The sequence below is a fragment of the Acyrthosiphon pisum genome, chromosome A2, assembly GCF_005508785.2.
Source record: "Acyrthosiphon pisum isolate AL4f chromosome A2, pea_aphid_22Mar2018_4r6ur, whole genome shotgun sequence".
NCBI lineage: Eukaryota > Metazoa > Arthropoda > Insecta > Hemiptera > Aphididae > Acyrthosiphon > Acyrthosiphon pisum.
In genome coordinates this window covers 51,567,344-51,580,136 of record NC_042495.1, presented here as the reverse complement: position 1 = coordinate 51,580,136, position 12,793 = coordinate 51,567,344, and the positions used below count along the sequence as shown (strand labels likewise).

At 27.7% G+C, this 12,793-nt stretch overlaps 2 protein-coding genes across 5 annotated transcripts in view; both read left to right on the top strand.

The window, feature by feature from the left end:
• Positions 1–1,788: 1,788 nt before the first annotated feature.
• Positions 1,789–3,257, top strand: LOC100161008 (zinc finger protein 596-like). Its single transcript, NM_001246175.2, has 4 exons — positions 1,789–2,029; positions 2,097–2,261; positions 2,329–2,466; positions 2,545–3,257. The coding sequence occupies exons 2-4, from the start codon at positions 2,112–2,114 to the stop codon at positions 3,178–3,180; spliced, it is 924 nt and encodes a 307-aa protein (NP_001233104.1). The 5' UTR covers positions 1,789–2,029; positions 2,097–2,111; the 3' UTR covers positions 3,181–3,257.
• Positions 3,258–3,939: 682 nt separating this feature from the next.
• Positions 3,940–12,793, top strand: part of LOC100159039 (calcium-binding mitochondrial carrier protein SCaMC-2) — a 17,042-nt gene continuing 8,188 nt past the window's right edge. The window contains exons 1-3 of one of the 4 annotated variants that reach the window (XM_008180877.3): positions 6,426–6,563; positions 6,707–6,857; positions 7,034–7,160. In XM_008180877.3, the coding sequence (XP_008179099.1) occupies positions 6,852–6,857; positions 7,034–7,160 (133 nt within the window). In that variant the 5' untranslated portion in view covers positions 6,426–6,563; positions 6,707–6,851. Of the gene's footprint in view, positions 6,564–6,706; positions 6,959–7,033; positions 7,161–12,793 lie in introns of all 4 variants that reach the window. The other 3 variants (XM_029490362.1, XM_008180878.3, XM_001950536.5) reach the window with 3 other exon arrangements.

Here is a 12,793-nt window from a genome sequence, read left to right as displayed (position 1 = left end):
AAAACTAAAATCTATTTTCTCGAAAACAGATTTTGCGTAAAAATTCTCGTTTTTCTTTAATTTTTCTTTTGTTTTTCACGGCGCTTTTGAAAACTATTGGAAAAATTTTACTTTTGACCCCCCAAAGTACCAACTAGATTCACTTTCCTATCAGAAAAGGTACTGTTGAAGAAAATCCAAGCCTTTTTACTGTCCTAAAAGGTGATGACAGACACAAAAAAAAATTAAAAAATTAAAAAATTAAAAAATATGAAAATTAAAAAAAAAAAAACACACATCATTGTAAAATCAATACATTCATTGTTCCACTCAGAATCTAAAATACCTTTTTTTAAATTATATTTTGTGTTTCGGTTTTATAATGGTTTATAGGTACCGGTTTCAAGCCCTGCACTTTTAACGGAAAGAAAAGGTAAATTGTAATTTATAGGGGACATAAAAGTTTTTTGTGACAATGAGTAAAAGAAAACTGAGAAAAAAAATGTACCAAAATGTGTGTACCTAGGGCGCCAAAATCATAAATACGCCTAACTAATGTAAATTAACTTTTTGTGACATTTTTTGATTTAAAATTTAACAGTTTTTTTTATTATTATAGTGCTTTTATAATAACTTTACAATATTATTATTGAATATTGGGTATATTACCTACCGTTAAACTGGACTGTATTTCCTATTTGGGCCAAATTATGAGTTTGACAATAGGGTCATTTGTGTTTGTGATAAGAAACGTGGTAATTTAAATTTTGTAAATTGGGGTCGACATTTAGAGACTTGCGAAGTTTGAATATTTTAAACTGTGAAAGAGATATCACCATAGATTTGGCCATTGATTCTTTTGCAGCAACATCTGATTTATTGAGGGACAATTTATCGTTTAAATATACGTGTATTGTTATTAATACATTATATGAGTTATGAGGCATAAACGTAAGTAATTTTATTATATTTCTGATATTAACATGACAAACTATATTATTGTTGTATTATTGTGAATTGGGGGTGTGGGAGCAAAGCCCCCACGGGTCTGTGTGATAAAATTTAGGTGGTGGTGGTTGAGCATTTATACTTGCCTCATAAAATAAATTAGTTCACGCCACCATTGATGTTATCTAATAAATAGAAATAAATAGAAATATAAATAAAGTTAATATTGCATCAAATGTAGTTTAATATTTAATTGTTAACTTTTATTGAAATAAAATATATATTATGAACTTATTAACAATATTTTACATTAGCCATAACACGATGGCTAAAGTTACTTTAGCCGGGTAATGTATACTTAATCCATTCCCTAATAGTTTTTATTCACGGCTTAAGTCCGAAATTGTATAATATGTACATTATCCGGATAATGTGCACATTAGCGCTTAATTCGGACTTTAGCCGTAACATATTATATACCTTTCAAATAAATATCTACCAGCCCACTAAATCCAAAATAAATTGTCAGGTGCAGCGAAATCAGTATTCGCTGTACCCGTGCGCACGCCTATGGTATAGATCAAGATTTAAGATTTATATTTTATATCTTGGTATAAGATTTAATATTTTTTATCTTGGTATGGAGCTATCCCGATTCCCGACATTTCAGAACGTCTGGTTACATTACATTCATAATACACCCAGATAGATGGCGTTAATTATACGAAGGAAAATTCCCCGTACTTTGTCAATCCACGATTTAAGATAGTACTATCTTACTACTGATTAATGTTGTTATTTATTTTTATATTTTTATCGACAATATTTGTATATTAATTAACACCACACTACTAGTTACTACAGATAATTACTTAACTCCAAACGATTTGTTATATTTTGTTGTTTTCACGAAAACTTTACTCGTTTATGGCGAATGGTGAACACTCGTCACTCGTCACTACTATTGTAAATACTAAAACATGAACTAAATTATGAAGTGCGCTGCAATTTTAAAAAAGTTTATAACTTATATTTATATTCTACTACATTAATTATTAAACGTTTTAAATACCGGAACACGAATAATACAAGTATCACCCGAGTCAGTAATATCTTTAGTAATTTTAGGTTTATGTTAAATTCAATAATTATAAACTAATAATTTGTAGACGAGTCAAGTACTAATGACATCACCGAAAAAAGAAACGGAGTGTATTCGACGCATAAAAGTTACTACTACCATGAGCAAAGGATCTATGTCCAAAGCGATGATGCACCTTTTGCATTATCAATCATTAAAAGTTTCAAATACAAATAATTCAAATAACATCCAAGTCTGTATAATACCTGTGTATGTGTTTGTGATGTAATATTTAACAATTTTAAACGAATAATTTCTAGAAGTTAGGTCAAAAAGAAATTATGTCGCCAAAAAAAGAAATAGGCCACATGGCTACCCCCACGAGCAATGAACGCATAGACACAGTGATTCGATTGCCTTGTGAATCATTAAACATTTCAAATACAAGTGACATGCGAGTCCGTATAAATTCATAAAGGGTATTATATACTTGCATCCAACATAATGTCTAACAATTTCAAACCAATAATTTCTAGACGGCGAGCCAAGTAGAAATCATGACGTTGCCAGTGAAAAGGACGGATTGTGGGACAGCTACTATTGGCAAAAAATGTACTACAGATGATATTGTTGTCTGCAGCAAGTATTTTGGAACTACCATTGCATCTGTGGATAATAAATGTGAAACTATGGCTTACAGCATAAGAGGCAATCTTGGTCCGTATGTTTGCCGGATTTGTGATAAATATTTCAAACATGTAAGTAGCTTGAACGAGCACGAGAAAAGACACAAATCAACTGGAAATAAAGCACAAGCATATGTGGATCGGCCTCATGTGTGTGACATTTGCGAGCTGGCATTTAAGAAGATATACACTCTAACTGTGCATTATAGGATGCACACTGGACATAAGCCGTTTGCATGCAATGTTTGTGGCGATACGTTCACATGTTCGGCCAACCGGTCGGTACACATGAGAACACACACAGGATATCGGCCATATATTTGCAATTTTTGTGGATATGCGTTCAACCAATCACACGTGCTGACCGAACACATGAGGCTACACACTGGTGAAAGGCCCTATGAGTGTGGTTTGTGCAAGTTGGCGTTTGTGTCCAGCGGTTTACTTAGAAAACATACCATACGAAAACACAACAAACACGCATAGCTTTCATAAAATATATAGGTTCACACTGCACATTATATTGATACAACAGTTACAAATAAAGAACAGTAAACATAAAATAAAAATACTTTATATATTCATCCTTTTCTCAGATCCTGCTGTTTAAATTCTGAATTGTCTAAGTGATAGTATTTAATAATTAAGGCTGAGACGTCAGGTCTTATTACAATGTTAAACTTTAAAAAATAATAATTCTACAGTAATAATTGTGCCATCAATGATTTAAGCAATTATTAGTTTTTACTGTTTATATTATTATTGATGGAATATCAGATAATACAAGCTGTAAAGAACAGTTATTATAAAATATATACGTTTTATCTAGTTAAACATATATTATTGGATAAATATTTTTTTGCTACAATTTAAAGAGATAAGATTATAGAAATACGTTCATAGCATAACTGTTCATATTATATACAAATAACTTATAGAATATGCATTAAACATTTTTAAATATGAAATCCAGACATTGATAAATAAATATGGTCAAATAAAATGTCTGCTATTAATTTTCTAAACAAATTTGCAAATAAATTATATACTGTATATTGAATAAATATTCATTTTTGGGAATTTATCTTTGATTTTTATACCAATTACATACTACATATTGATATGTAACTAATTAATAAGTGTTATAAAATAACCATAGGCTCAACTAGCGTTTAGGATTTGTGGGGGGGGGGGGGGCGGCTAAAGCCTTACTTTTATAATATAAAATAAGCTTAAAACAAAATGTAGAAAATGTTTGGGGTGGGGGGCTATGGACATATTTTTGGGGGATTAGCCCCCACCCTATTTGCGATAGTTATTTGGATATTGATAATTTAAACTTACTAATACGGGAATATATAGCTGACTTGAGTTGTACTTCTATTAGTTTGTATTAAACTTGTGAAAACAAGGTTTCGGTACTTCAGTTGTAGTTTTTTATAAAAACTATTTTGTTCTAATAAAATTCATCTAAACATTTTAGAAAATTATTTCTAATAATACTATGCGTATGCATACCGACAGTTTCTAAGGAGTTTAATATAGGCAATATTTTCTATTTGTATGCATGCGAGTCATATAAATGTGTGCATAGTAAGTGATCACTAGTGTGAGTGACTTTGTATAAAATAAATAGCAGAGCGCACACTCACGTACATGCACGTGTCAGCAACGCAGCATTTTACCCACTAATTACAAAATATGTGAATTTTAGTGAAACCCTGAAACTTAATTTCGTATTTCCAATAATATAGCTTACTGAGTAACAGCTTACAGTATGCCAGTCAATCTGAATACCTATTATACAAATTGAAGAGAAGAAGTTTATCTAGATTTGTATAGGAGTCGATTTTCGGTATTTTATTTTCAATGTCTAATATTTAACTCTTAAACTTGTGATATTTTACTTTTTGAATTTGAATTATTGAGTTTACTAATTTAAATATCGAAAATTGACTTTTAAACAGACATAGATTAACTTCTTTTCTACAATATTGATAATAGGTGTATTTACTCCTGTATTTACACTCAGGCGCTCAATAATCATATACTATTGCAAATGCTAAAGTACATTTTCATAGAATTTGTCAATACTATTCATCCCCTTAAGCATTTATCGATGGCGAAACCAGGATATTCTCAAGGGGGAGGAGAGGTACAATGAACTAAAATATTATTACTATCGTAATAAAAAAAATTACCTTATAAATTGTACTATCGTAGTGTGAAAACAAATTACAGGCATTGGCACAAATGTACAAAACACAGGAGTGCTAGACGTACTTATACCTGCTTAGCACCCCAAATTCCATCATTATCTTAAATAATAAATAGGTAATAATTAACAATTTTGCACATGTACAATGTACCACTAAGATGAATTAACATATAGACTATATCAAAGTTATCAACTATCCACATCGAAAGATATATTGCTGAAAATAAGTGTACACTATTATTAAAATGTATAGTATAATTATTACTAATTATTAAGGGGACGCCACACCCGCATGTGTGACCTTTGTCTTACAAGTGCGTAACATACCAAATTTTACGCTAAAGCTGGTGATCGCCCCGTTTAAAAATTAGAGTGAATTGACCTATTATCAAATTTAGAAGTAAGAATATTATCTAGGTAATCACAGGCTTTTTATTATATTTTAATTTTAAAGTGAATTATGAGTATTTTAAGATGTATAAACAAATATCTTAATTCATGGCCGTGCCTATAATAGGAAGCTGACAATTTCTGATCAGTTTAAAATGACTACATTAAATTACATTGATGACCAAAATAATCATTGTGTGGATGGTAAACTGCATTTGCATTATAAATCAAAATTTATAAAAAGTTTCAACTATTACCACCAAATCAACAAATATTAAAAACATATTACTTTAAGAGAACGTTACACTGCATGTGTTGTCTACTTGTATCCATCTTACAGACGTACAAGTGGTACAACATAGCACTTTTTACGTCAATAATAATCCATTTTTCTACTATAGATTCAAAATGGTCATAACTTTTTTAAAAACAATATCGATAAAATCCTGCATGATGCCTTAGATAACCTTACAATTAAATTTTGTCCTGGGTCAATACACTCTAATTTTAAATTAACAGAGTAAAATGGATTATTGTAGGCGTACAATTTGCTATGTTGTAGTATTGTACGTTTGTAAGACGGTGACAACAGTACAATACAACACGGGTGTGCTGTGGCCTGTAAATAATAATATGTTTTTAATACTAATAAACTAATGTAATATTATTATCACGCATTTAAAATTTAAAAAGGCGGACTTTCACGCGATGAATGTCATTCATCGTGGAGATGATCAACATACTTAATTGTATGTGGTATATGGTAGCCACTTTGATAAGAAAATTAAGTTGATACAGTATTGATACGTCTTGATAATGATGAATTTGACTTTTGAGGCTCGAGTTGTCGCAATTTTCTATTATTTTCGTATAGAATTTAGAGCCAACACTAGTCAATTTTCTAATAATTATTTATTTTTTAAAAATTTCAAAGTTTAATTTTATATTTTTCGTACGTGAAATATTATGTATCTTTGACTTATTTGTTATGTAAGATTCTACTTAGGTAGTTTGAGTATAGAAATAAAATTGTAGTTACATTTTATTTAGCTAAGTTAATATGGTGAACGCTATTAATCATCATGTGCCTGTTGGCCCTAGTAACACTGAAAGCGTAATGCCTCCTCATTATCTTCATGAGCTTCCTAATGAAGATGAACTTCGTTTGGCTAAATTATTTGAATCGCTCGACATGGACAAGAACGGTAAAATTGACATACATGATTTATCTATTGCATTGCATGATAAAGAGTATGCTCAAGTAAGTAAATTATTTTTGGAAATATAATTTATTAGGGTGACCATATTAAAAAAAAAAAAAACAGGACAAACAATTTTGCCTTAACTCTAAAATAATAGAACTCCAAAAATTGTTTAATAATTTTTATATTTTAAAAATTACAGCCCATGTGCCTGTTAGATGACATATATTGTTGGAAAGGGTGCTGGTGTACGTGTTCATAATTACCTGTACCACTAACCTGTGCAATTTGAATGTCTCATTTCCATCGCTGATATCAGCTCTCAATGTTTGTTTAATGAAAATATTATGGAGGTAACGGGATTAAAACGAGACCAAAAGTGTCTCATTTGAAGTTTGTTGGGACAAGGGGACATGGGGCTCAAAATAAAGAACAATGCTGTTATAAATGGGACGTATGGTCACTCTAAGTTAATATTATTTAAATTATAAGTAGCTTATTTAATTTTACATTTTCTTTTATTTTATAGAAGTTTTTGGAACTGTCTGATGCTACTAAAAGTGGTTCAATTACATTAGCTGAATTTATACATTATGTTAAAGAACATGAAAAATCATTAAGGCTAAGTTTTTCAAACATTGACAAAAACAAAGATGGTAAGAAGTAATTTAATAAACACTAACTATTTAAATGTAATAGCAAAATAATATTTAGTTAACTATGTATTGAAAGATGATTAATAATAGTATAATATATTATATTATATACTTGTGTTGCTTATATTTTGTAGTATGTAAATTTAATAGATATAAAAATATCATATTATCATTTTTGAGTAAAAAGGATTAGGTTGTATTTAATAATTTAATTGAAAATGTGTAAAATAATGGCATTTAGTAAAATAAAAGGTGTCTGGATATACTTTCTTCTCTTGAATGATATGTAAATCAGTATTTTTTATTATGACATTTACAATAATTGGTTACAATTAGTATTTTATTTTCTGTTGTTCTTGCATATAAAGTTAGTTTAGTTCATAGGTTTACTTTCATATTTTTTTAAAGTATTTTCTTTTTATAATTTTTACAATATATTATAATTCATTTATAACTTATAATAACTAATTTTTATTGTCATAATAATTTTTGTGGAGCAATAATGTCGGGGATAGACATTTAGAGGAAATATCCTAAGCTCTTAGAATATACATCATTATAGTGTAATTTTAAGTCTAATTATGGGATAACATGTTAATATTACATTTGAGCGTACTTGTCAATATCAATAAAATAGTAGATTAATAAAAAAAGTTTTATCTACATTTTTAAACATGTATGATTTTGGTTGATATTCAAATAGAAAATAGTTTTATTTGTTATAAAGCTTAGTAGCTATTATTATATGTTGAAATGTAATATCATATATAATTTTTATAGAAATTATCTTAATTCATAATACATTGCTTTTACTTACAATTGTATTTAATAATAAGTGTACCTTAAGTGACTGGTAGGGAAAACTATTAAAAATATAGTGAAAATAATAATTTATAGCTAGATATTAAATATTATTTTGTTTATTGTGTTCTATAGTTACTTATAAATGGTATACACACTATTCATTTTTGTATTTTAAATTTTACGTCCCAAAATAATTTAATATATAGTTTGTAATTTATAGATTTTTATTGTTTTTTTTGTTTTTTTTTTTTTTATTAAATATTAATTATTCTGATCTTAATTTCGAAATTGTTATAAAAAGTAATAATATGTTGTTCTGGTGGAATATATACCAGCAGATAAAAAATATAAAAACACATAATATGTTTTCGTAGTTTTTTTAAAGACATTTGATGTTCTAATTTTGACGAAATTGGATAGTAACAAAAAATGATTATAGTTATATATTCCGGATTCAAAAATATTAATCTCGGGGACTTTTAGTATTTTCCATTACAAGTCTAACACTCCATTCTGCTTAGAATTGTTTTTTGTAACAATGATTTATTATTAAATCCAAATTTAACAATGACAAGATATACTCAAAACCTATAAATAGAGCAGAGCAACTTCCCAGGTTTTTTTTTTTTTCATATTTTGAGTTTGTTCTAAATGAGGTATATTTAAAGTAGTCCAATAATTTCAATGAACCCTTTATTGTTTGGTCACATATAATTTCTTCCATAGCTACTTAAAAATAGTAAATTCTTGTGATTTACTATGGTAGTTATGTACAATTGTAACTTGAGCAAACAGCTAATTTATAACAATTCAATTTCTAGTTTAAATATTAATACAAAGTTCATTAGGTGTATTTTATTTTTATTTCTTATAATTAAAACAATGTCTAAAATTTAGTTTTGCATTTTGCTTTGTTTTTATTAACAGATACATTAAGGAAAACATTTGTTAAAAAGGAATATATATTATTAAAATTGTTCTTATTCCACTTGAAAACTAATTTTGTCTAATGATTTTCAATTGATACATTTCAAAAGTTCTTTAAAAAGAAAAGGAATATATTATGATATTTGGGATATTTTAAATATAGCATTGAACTAGAATACAAACAGAGATGTCTAAAAAAAATTCAGTTATATTAATTCTACTTTATATTCGTTAATAAATTAATAACACTTGATCAATTTCAAGTGATTGTTACGCTAAATAAATATCACTTATCCTTCCATATAGTGTAACTATTTTATTATTCATTATTACATTTGAATAAAGCATAAGACAGAAACTGGATACAATTATTGTAAGGGATCTAACGTTTTTAAATAGTAACTACAAAAAAATTATACAAATAGCAACATGATATTACAAGTTACAAGAAAATTTATGTTCTGTCGAATTCATTTTTTTTTTTTTTAATACAATAAAAGGAGGAATAAGTAAATTTTTTGACTTATTATCAAAGACTGTGGACCCCATTCATCCTGTATTTTACCGAATTGTCCCATATTTGAGTAAAGAGTCCCGATGTCCTGAAAAAAGCTCAAAAACAATACTTTTGTACTTTTGACCTGTATTTTGAATCATCTGTCCTGAATGTAACTTATTATAAAATTATTTCAAAAATTAAATTTTTTCTTAGGTACCATTTAGCATTTTAAAATTTAAATGATGATTGATAAATCATAATATCTAAATCATAAATCCTTACCGGTTTTTTTAAAAATTATATTTCATACAACTTTCAAGTACTGAATATTGAACTTTTATTTTTATGTGAGGAAAAAGAAAAAATTAATGTTACATCAAAACCAAATATAATTTTTGTTCACTAAGAATTTGTGTAAGAAATATCACATATTATTTATTTTTTTAATACCCATGTTAATTGTTACATATTATTAGTATCTTACATAGGTCCTAATATCCGATATTTCAATATTTTTTCAACTACAAAAATTATTGGTGCCTATTAAAAAGTAAAAAAAAAACGTTTTCATGGTCGGATTGTAACTTGAATTTTTAGGGACTACGCCCTTACCAACCCTTCACATTTATGTAAATGACAAGATTTAAAAAAAAATCAATCTCCGATCCCTACAGGTTACAGCTAAGACTATACTCATTTTAAAATTAAAATATCAAATAAATCCGATAAGTGATTCTCTAGATAGTAGATAATATTATAATCTTATTGTATACAAAATAAATAATATTCTTTACATTTAAATATAATGATATTGAAACCAACGAAATAAAATAGATTTTTCTGTACGCACATTTGGTATGTTGTAGCACAGCCGCAGGCATACTCGAGCATTCTACGATCAAAGATATAGTTTTGTTTGTTTAATATAATATTATAGGTTTTTAACAATATCTGTGTTGTTAAGTACTAAATTGTGGCGATTAACGGTGGTGTTTTATAATTTATTTTAAGAATAATAGCAGATGGTTGCCGCTTACTGAATTACGTAACCAGACTAGAGAAAATGAGGACATTTTATTTTCAGTCAATTTATTTACAATTTAGTACTTTTTCTATACACAATATAAATATTTGTAAAAGAAGTATTACAATTTTTTCAATCGTTTTTAAAGAAATTTAAAAGACGGGAAGGGCTAAGTCGTCCTTCTCCCAAAATTTCCACTATTGGGATTAAATACGGGAGGGGGAGCGAAAATAAGTTCAGTCTTAAATTAAAATTAGGGGCTAAATTAAAAAAAAAATGTTTTCTATACAAACTCTTTTATGTGCCAAATGCCCAAATCATATGCCCACAGCCCGATTAAAAGAAATTGGGACAAATAACATGGACCAACATGGAAACAATTATATAGTTCATTTATACACCCAAATTTAGTGTATGCTGTAGCATGACCAAATTTTCTTCAATTAAAACTAATGCAGAGAAATCATTTTTAAATAAGTAAAAAAAAGTTCAGTAGAATTATTAGTGTAATAAATGTTTAGCACAGTTTTTTTTTTTATTTTTAAAGGGCGTTACACCCGCAAGCATTCTCTCTGTCTTACAAACGCATAACATAGCAAATTGTAAGCTCAACAGCTTACGTTTAGCTCTGGTAGTTTAAAAATTATAATGAATTGACCTCTTATAAAATGTAAAGGTAAGATAATTCTAGTGAACCTCGTAGGTTTTTTTAGATTTAAATTTTAAAGCAAGTTATGAGTATTTGAAAACATTTTAAAATTTTAAAATTAAAATATAAAAAAAATCTTATGAAGTTCACTAGATAATATTTTTTACTTCCAAATTTTATTACAGGTCAATTCACTCGAATCTTTAAATGAACAGAGCTAAACGTGATCTACTGAGCGTACAATTGGATTTTTTGAGTTTGTAAGACAAAGAGAATGCTTGCGGGTGTAGCGCTCTCTTAAAATAAAAAACTATGCTAAACGTTTAATATACTAACGGCCCTCTACATTAACCTGCAGCTATGATTACTGTTTTTCGAGTAAAGGCAACAATGATTATATAGCGATAAAATAATCAATTTTACCTATTGGTCTATTATTAAACATTGGTTTCATAAATACAATTTATGACAGAAAATATTAATTTATTAAAGAGGGGAAAAATATATTTTCAAAAATCGTATTTCGTATATTTGTTTTATCAGAAAATATTTGAAATATGAGGCCTCTAAAGTCTAAATTGTTGGAGCAAGTACACACATTGCACTTGCGTAAATTTTGGCCTGCGATTTGTCTGATGTGATTATATTATTATTTATAATTCTACTACGTAAACTATTAATCACTTGATTAAATATAAGGATATTTAAATAATAAAGAATGTTGTACACGAAAGTTAAAGATATTATGTAGCTCAGAAAAGAATAATGCGTTTGCGTAACAAAAATATTTATTTTGCAAATGTTGAAATTGAAATTTATAACGTATAATTGGTAAAATTGTTCACAAATCTACTTTTGTTCATTTTTTTTTTATTCCAAGATTTTGTACACTGTTTACTACCTATGTACAAAGTTTTATTTAATTTAATACTGACAATGAAAGTTAGAAATCAGATAAATAAATTATTAATAAGTTGGTAAGAAAAAGAGTTGAAAAGTTTATTGTATATAATAGTAAATAGTTTGATACATATTATATTTGTATATTACATACTTCTATAAATACATAAGGAAATATTAGTTTTCTAGAAATTTAAATGACTTGATAAAATGTTTTTTATGTTTTTCTAATTTTCCTCCTTAATAATTCATAACTTATTTCTGAGAACTCCATTAAAAATGTTCATCTCAAATACGCAGTGCAGTGGCGTCATTAAATTTTTTTTTTTTAGAGGAGAAGTTGAACAAATCAAATAATACTTTTAATACTAATTGATAAAATGGTACTGAAAGGTAAAAATATAAAATACCACCAGAGCCCTGAGGTTTCTTATAAATCACGGATAAATAAAAAAATCGTTGTTTTGTATTTAAAATTTATGTACTTGAACTGTTGGAATGCAAAAAAAGGTTACAAAAAAATGGTATGGGATTATAATATTATTATTATTGTTGTAAATGTCCGCATACAAATCTTTGTAAATGTATACCTATTACCCATATTATTATAATATCCGCCACCTGGGTCATTCCGTTCGACAGAAGCAGAATACACAGCTATACATTGCATTTAAAAATAGTAAATACACAATACATAGGCAGGTATAATAATGAATATTTGTTTGTTCCTTCGCACTTTACACACACACACTACTTCTTATACCAAATCGTATATACACAGTCTATATTTCTACTTAAAACTATTAAGAGTACGCCACACCCGCCATTTG